At 45.3% G+C, this 7499-nt stretch overlaps 1 protein-coding gene across 1 annotated transcript; it reads right to left on the bottom strand.

Annotated features, from left to right (window-relative positions):
- Positions 1–758: 758 nt before the first annotated feature.
- On the bottom strand, positions 759–7182 carry LOC113875317 (WD repeat-containing protein 87-like). The gene is made up of 2 exons (XM_027513651.1): positions 2846–7182; positions 759–1354 (listed from the first exon to the last, which is right to left on the bottom strand). The coding sequence occupies exons 1-2, from the start codon at positions 7071–7073 to the stop codon at positions 759–761; spliced, it is 4824 nt and encodes a 1607-aa protein (XP_027369452.1). The 5' UTR covers positions 7074–7182.
- Between the last annotated feature and the right edge of the window lie 317 nt (positions 7183–7499).

The following is a 7499-nucleotide window of genomic DNA, read 5'->3' as shown; positions in this document are numbered from 1 at the left end:
GGGTTTCAAAATCATTGTGGACAGTGACTGCAGCCATGAAATTAAAAGATGCTCCTTGGAAGGAAAGCTATGACAGACCTAGACACCATATTAAAAAGCAAAGACATAACTTTGCTGACAAAGTTCCATATGGTCAAAGCTATGGTTTTTCCAGTAGTCATGTACAGATACGAGAGTTGGACCATAAAGAAGGCTGAGTGCTGAAGAATTGATGCTTTCAAATTGTAGTACTGGAGAAGACTCTTGAGAGTCCCTTGGACTGCAAGGAGAATAAACCAGTCAATCCTAAAGGAAATGAACCCTGAATATTTATTGGAAGGTCTGATGCTGAAGCTGAAGCTCCAATCCTTTGGCCAGCTGATGCAAAGAGCCAACTTATTGGAAAAGACACTGAGGCTGGGAAAGATTGAAGGCAAGAGAAGGAGAAGGCAGCAGAGGATGAGATGGATAGATAGCATCATTGACCCAGTGGACATGAGTTTAAGCAAACTCCAGGAGATAGTGATGGACAAGGAAGCCTGGAATGCTGCAGTCCATGGGGTCTCAAAGAGTTGGACACAACTTAGTGACTGAATAACAAATTTGTTACAAATGAGAAATGTCATTTTATTTAGTATGTATTAATAGGTTTCTGGAGCTGAATGAAAAGGAGTCCATGTCTATCCTCACTTTAAAGTGGGTACCAGGTAAGGAGGCTTAAAACCTGTGGCTGGGTCTTACTTTCCAGTAAGACCCCAGAGTCTTAATAGTCCACCAAATCAGAGAGCGGGGGTATGGATGTTGGGCAGCCTGTCCCTACGGTAAGGATTGACTTTTGGTAGCCTTTTCCAGGCAAGTTCTAAGAATCCATACTGGGCAATGCCCGTGGGTTGAATAGTATGCACTCTGTTCTGCCCAGGCAAGGGTACAACATTCCGGAACTCAAGGGGACCTGCAGGGGTACGAGAACTACCACACAACAGGTCAGAGAGTAACCGTTCACCAGGCACCAACTCCTTGATCCTTGCAGCGTCTTCGTAGATGGTGTGTTGTGGTTGGAGTCTCTTTCTCTGCAGCAACTCCAGTAGCAGCCTCTGGATTCGGGGGGACTTGAGCTGGTACAAGTCCATGAGACGTTTGAACTGTTCCATCCACGCAGCACTGTCTCTCGCATATCGCTTCTGCAACATCCGCAGAACATGGTACAAGGCCACAAACGTCTCCCATTGGGGGAGCTCTTCCTCGTCTTTAGAGACAGGCTGTGCCTTCTTTTCCAGCGGGGGCAGCTTGAGGGCCCTCCCTTCACCCTTCAGAGCCCTGAGATCGTTCTGAAACATCAGTGCCAGAGTTTGTTTTCCCACAGAAGCATGGGCACCTGTGAAAATATCTCTTGTGGCAGGATGAAAGTGTTGCATTCCCATCCCTTGGAGAACATGGGATAACTGCTGTGCCCGTGCACTCCTGTAAGGCTCTCCTGAAAGAAGCCAAGCTAGAGCCTTTGGGTCTGGAACTCTGTAGGTCATTGATGGTAACGCTGGTGTAGGGATGGGCCGGGACTTTGCCTTGTGAAATGTGGGGAGCTCACTTCTTCTCCCCAAGGCTCGGATGTCCAAGGACTCTTTATCCACAGAGGGATAGAAGGCTGTAGGAACATCCTTTCTGGTTTGATAAAGGTGCTTTAACTTCTTGACAGCAGTGGATAACTGCTGTACCTGCTCCTTCCTATAGGACTCAGCTAAGGGATGCCAGCTGAGATCCTGTGTGGTCTGAGTCCTGTTAGTAGCTGACAGTAACACTGGCTCATGGATAGGGAATGGCTCGCCCCAGCTCTCCATTTCTTTCCTTCTGATTGGAGGGATCGCTTTTATGTATACTGGGCTCAAAGCATCTTTATAGCATCGTGATATATCTCTGTGACCTGCCTGTAGGTTCTGCTGGAGGCGTTTAGCCACAGCTTTAAGACTGTACAGATGTGTCTGTTTCAAATATCCCTTTGAAGTGAGATGCTTGAGGAGTTGGCTCAGTCTATGGAAACTGTCCCTTGAAAGTTGTTCTCCCGCTTTCAGTCTTATTAAGACATTACTAATCCAGTCCTCATCTGGGGAATCAAGTGTTTTAGCTGGCATAGAGGTAAGGGATGGGTACAGGGCTGTGGTTGGGGTTGGGGCAGGGGCAGGGGCCTGGCCCTCAGTCTTGCCCTTTTGAGAATCCTGAGATTTTAAGAACCACTTCCACGTGCCATCTTTGGGCCTGCGTTTAGGTTTCTGTGATTCTCTGATAATTTCAAGTAAGGGGGACTTTGGCTTGTGGAGGCCTTTTGGGGTCTGGGTCTCCATTCCCATGACTTGTAAAAACATGCCCCGGCCTTTGTCCAAGAGCACATCCTCTTGTCTTCCCCATGACATTGTCACGGGATGTGCTTTAAGAAGTTGACTTTCCTGTTCTTCCACATCAAAATGATGCCCTAACACTTTGAGGGGCATTCCCTTTTCTTTTCCCAGGGCTACAGGAGATGGTGTTTTGAGGGGGCTCTTCATAATTGTTGGCCACATAGTCTTATCCCTAACTGTGGGACTTACCTGTCCATAAAACAATCTGTCTTTTTTAGGAGCCATTTCTTCTTTAGCTGTGTCTTCCCTTTTCTCAGCAAGAACCTCACTTACTGTTGCTGGCTTCAATAAGTTCACTCCTTCCTTTGGGAGCTCTGTTTTCCATACTCTCTGCTTTACTGGGAGCATTGCCTCTGTAAGTCTTCTTGGCTGTTCCTTCTCTTTACTCATACTCTCCTCATCCTTCTGTCTTGCCTTCTTTTCCTCCTCTTTTTTCTCTGTCTTCTCCATTTTTTCTTCTTCCTCCTCTTTCTCACTCAGACTCTTCTCCTTCTCATGCAGAGCCTTCTCTTTCTTACTCAGATGCTTCTCTTTTTCACTCAGACTCTTCTCCTTCTCACTCAGGCCCTCTTCCTCCTCACTCAGGCTCTCCTCTTCTTCACTCAGGCCCTCCTCTTCCTTCTCACTCAGACTCTCCTCCTCACGCAGGCTCTCTTCCTCCTCACTCAGACTCTCCTCACTCAGGCTTTCTTCCTCCTCACCCAGACTCTCCTCCTCACTCAGGCTCTCTTCCTCTTCACTCAGACTCTCCTCCTCACTTCGGCTCTCCTCCTCCTCACTGAAGTCCTCCTCCTCCTCCTCCATGTGTGGGGCCCCACCTTCCTCCTTGCTGAAGGGCTCCATCTCTTCCTCATGTGGGCCCTCTTTTACCTTCTTATCCAGCTTCTCTTTCTCCTGAGTCAGTTTCTTTTCCTTTTTCCTTATTTGAGTTAAACTCTTTTTCCTATGCTTCCCAGCCAAGCTCTCCTCCAATTCCTCTTCACTCAGGCTTACTTTCTTTTCCTTCTTCTTTATCAGGTATTTCCCTTTCTCTTTCTTGGGCAGAATCTCCTCCTCTTCCTCCTTCTCCTCTCCTTCAATGAGCCTCTCCTCATCTATCCTCTTCTTAGCTGGAGCTTCCACTTCCTTCTCAATCAAACTCTCTGATAAGCCTTCGAATAGTATGTCTCTAATATTCTCTAATAACCACTTTACCTGGGTCTTTTCTGGTTTCTTCTCCTTGATTATCTTTAGAAGCTTCTTCAGCTGCTTTTTTCCTAACAGATTTTGCTGCTGGGCCTCCTTTAACATACTGTCTACCTGGGTTTTATCTAATAGTATATTTTCCTGGACCTTCTCTAATAACCTTTGGTCTTCCTCCAAGCTCTCTTCATTGGTCAGTATTCTCTCTTCAGTAGCTAGTCTGTCATCTTCTAGTTTTCTCTCTTTCTGAACCAGCTGCTTCTCTTCTCTGGTTATTTCCTCTGGTTCTTTAGAAAATTCCCACCTCTGGCCATCAGTTTCACTCATTTCCATAGAAAACAGTTGATCTTCCTCAGGTATTCCTATTTCTTGCCATGGCACTCTATTCATTTCTCTAATTATTTTAGCCAGGATCTGCATCAGGTGACTCTCTTTCTTCCTTATATCTTTTTCTCTGGAACTAGTCTCTCTTCCTTCAGAACTAATCCCCACCCCCATATCCAGTTTCCTCATTTCCTGTATACTCTCCTCTTGAATTCTTTTCTTTTCTTCCTTAGCAACACCCATCTCCTTGGCCCTAACGTCATAGGCCAGTTTCCCCTCTTCTTCAATAGTTTCTTTCTCTTCTTGAGTTGCTTTTTTCTTTCTCTTAGTTACACCAATTCCTTCCCTGGCTATTGTCCTTTCTTCCTCGGCAATATGCTTCTCTTCCTTGCCCATGAAACTGTCTTCCTGAGTCAGTGTTTTCTCTAAAGCCCTTGCCTGTCTTTGCTGGGACTTTTTCTCCATTTCATCGGCTTGTTTCTTCTCTTCTCCGGACAGTTTCTCTTTTCTCCAGGCCCATTGTTTTCTTCGCTCACTCTCTTTCTGACCCCATATTCTCTCATCCTGGGCCTGTTTCTCCTCTGGTAGGGCTAATTTTCTTTTGAGGGCCCATTGTTTTTTTTCCTTGCTGATTTTCTTCTCTTTTTCCATGACCCATTTCTCTTCTTTTGGGGACACTTTCTCAATTTTCTCTCTACTTTTCTCTTTTGAGACCAGTTTCATTTTTCCTCTGACTAGTTGGGTTTTTTCCTCAGCTGCTTTTGGAGTCAGTTTTTCCTTTTTCTGATCCTGTCTCTTTCCTTCCTGGGCCTGTCTCTCTTCTTTCAGTGACAGTTTCTCCATTTCCCTGGCCTCTCCCTTCTCTCCTAGGTCCACTTTTTTCCCTGAGATCTGTCGTCTCTTTTTCTTGGTTATTTTCTGCACTTTCTGGGCCCCTCCCTCCTTTTTCCAAGCTTTGCTTGCCCTTTTCTGGATCTGTTTAACTTCTTGTTGTGACAGTTTCTCCTTTTCTCCAAACATTTCCTCCTCTTTTTGGCTTAGTTTCTGTCTTTCCCTGGCTAATTGTTTGTCCTTGGCATCTTCCTCCTTTTCCTTAGCCTGCCTCTCCTTCTGGTCTACTTTCTCCGGTTTCTCAATTTGCTTTTCCTTTTCTTGGATTTGTTTCTTTTTATGGGCCTCTTTCTTCTCTCTCATGAATGATTTCTTTTTTTCTCGGATCAATTTCATCTCTTGCTTTACCAAGCTGTGTCTTTTTAATGTCCGTTTTCCCTCTTTCCCAGACAGTCTTTCCTCTTCTTTAGACAAATGTTCCTCTTCCTGGGCCAATTTTTCCCTTTCCCAGGCCTCTTCCTCATCATGTTTCTCCATTTCCCCCATTTGTTTCTTTATTTTGCGATAGTTTTTCATCATTTTTTCAATTTGTTTCTCTAGGTTCTGGATTATTTCCTCCTTCTCCTGGGCCAACACCTCCTCTTCCTCACCCAGCTCCTCCAGTTCCTCATTGAGCTCCCCCAGTGCCGCAATCATCTTCTCCAGTTCCTCACCCAGCACCTCCAATTCCTTTCTCAGCTCTTCATCTTCCTCACTCAACTCCTCCTCTTCCTTGCTCAGCACTTCCTCTTCCTCCATCAGCTCTTCCTCTTCCTCCATCAGCTCCTCCTCTTCCTCCATCAGCTCCTCCTCTTCCTCCATCAGCTCCTCTTCCTGGGCCTGCCTACCTTCTTTGTGGTCCACCGTAACCTTCTCCCAGTACCATGTCCTTTGTCTCGGGGTGACCTTTCCCCTTTCCCAGTTCACCCTCTTTCCTTTTCCTAGTAGTTCCTCTTCTTTCCCAGTTCCCTTCTTTTCTCCTTGGACTAACTTCTGCTCTGCCTTGGTTAACTTCTTTTGTGAGATGGGTGATATTTCTTCCTCCTCAGCTCTTTTTTCTTTTTGAAGGATCGATTTCTTGTCCTTGGTCAGTTTCTCTTTTCCCTGCATTAATTTCAAATCCTGCTTACTCAGTTGTCTTGCTTCCCCAATTATTTTCCCTTTTTGCATAGCTAGTGTCTTTACTTTTTGGAATCTCATTTTGTCTGATACTTGGTCATCATCGAAGTAAGCAACTTTCTTTTTCTTGACTTTAGAAGACACCTTGCCTTTCTTTAACATTTTTTTAGCTCTTTGTTCTTCTTGTTCTCCAGGTCCTACTGTCTTTTCTTCCTTGACAACCTCTGTAACCACTTCTGTTACAACAGGTGTTTCTTCCATCTCTATGTCATCCAGTTCTGAAGAGTCCTTTAAAAGAGGACAAATCTCCTGGAAGAGATCCCAGCTGGGCTCTTGGGGAGCAAGTATTGCCTGAGCCCAGTTCACCAACTCTTGACTCAGATCCCTTAACATTCCTGGATTGGAACTTGCTATCCTTGAGGTCACAAGATTGCAAATGTCTTCCCGCCAAGATCTGGTTTCTGATTTGGTCATGCGGCCAGGCATCCCAGACAAACCATGACCAGCTTTTCTAAATACCTTCGTTGCATCTTCTTCTGGCTCAGCAACCTGTAAAACCTCTTTCTTGGGCTCCTCTGCAATTGTTTCTGGAATTTCCTTCAATTTTCTCTTCTCTTTCAACTTCACACTTACTTTGTGATGGGTTTTTTCCATTGCTCTTTCCCAAAGCCTTTTCAGGTTTTCTTGTCTCTCTGCCTTAGGGATCACTTTTCCATAATCTCTCATGTCCTGTTGATCTATGGCCTTCGTAACTCCCATGGCCTCCACTGCCTCTCTGGCCTTCACTGCTTTTTTGATCTCCAAGGCTTTTGTGGGTTCTGTGACTTTTGTGGCCTCCAACACAACCTCCTTTGATTCAGTATCCTCTTTGGGTGTGACTGGGCTGAAAGTACTTAGCGACAGGTCTGGCTCTGAGGCAACATCCTGAATGTCGATTTGATCTGATTCCTCGGCTTCTCTCTGTTCATCTTCATGCTCTAAAGTCACCAACACAGGGCTCAATTCTCTCTCTCTCTGCTTCCTGGAAACTTTCATGTCCTTTTTAACTGCAGAGATATTGGGATAAAAGTAATTGAGAAAAACACAGAGGTCCTGAGTGAGATCCTCTGACACACCTAGTTCAATGAACTGCTGTAAAAGGTAACAAAAAGTACAGACGACAAAAGCTTTATGGCCCAGAAGTGTCTGCTCTTTTATCCCAATTTCCATATCCCTAAAGAAACAAGACCTTGGTATTTGTTGTGGGAAGATCCCCCAGAGAAGGAAATGGCAGCTCACTCCAGTATTGTTGCCTGGGAAATCCCATGGACAGAGGAGCCTGGCAAGCTACAGTCTATAGGGTCCCAAAGAGTTGGACAGGACTGAAGTGAGTTAGGACAGCACAGCACAAAGAAATGAGACCTTGATATTTGTTGTGGGAAGATCTCCTGGAGATGTAAATGGCAACCCACTCCAGTATTCTTGCCTGGGAAATCCCATGGACAGAAGAGCCTGGCAGGCTATAGCCCATGGGGTCGCACAAGAGTCACACACAACTTAGTGACTAAACAATAAAAACAAATTTGTTATGGGGTAGATCTTTCCCAGAAAGCTTACTTTCTGTGAAAGAGTCCTTACTTAAGTCTGTCACCACTG

This window comes from Bos indicus x Bos taurus, chromosome 18 (genome assembly GCF_003369695.1).
Source record: "Bos indicus x Bos taurus breed Angus x Brahman F1 hybrid chromosome 18, Bos_hybrid_MaternalHap_v2.0, whole genome shotgun sequence".
NCBI classification, from domain to species: domain Eukaryota; kingdom Metazoa; phylum Chordata; class Mammalia; order Artiodactyla; family Bovidae; genus Bos; species Bos indicus x Bos taurus.
The sequence above is the reverse complement of the archived record's forward strand: the minus strand, read 5'-3'. Positions and strand labels throughout refer to the sequence as shown.

Bases quoted from the DNA above. Each gene is read 5' to 3' on its own strand.
- LOC113875317 (XM_027513651.1), bottom strand. From the start codon at position 7,073: ATGGAAATTGGGATAAAAGAGCAGACACTTCTGGGCCATAAAGCTTTT. The intron at 1,355-2,845 runs GTGAGAAAGAGG...ATATTTTCACAG, and splicing joins TGAGAAGGAGAAGAGTCTGA to GTGCCCATGCTTCTGTGGGA.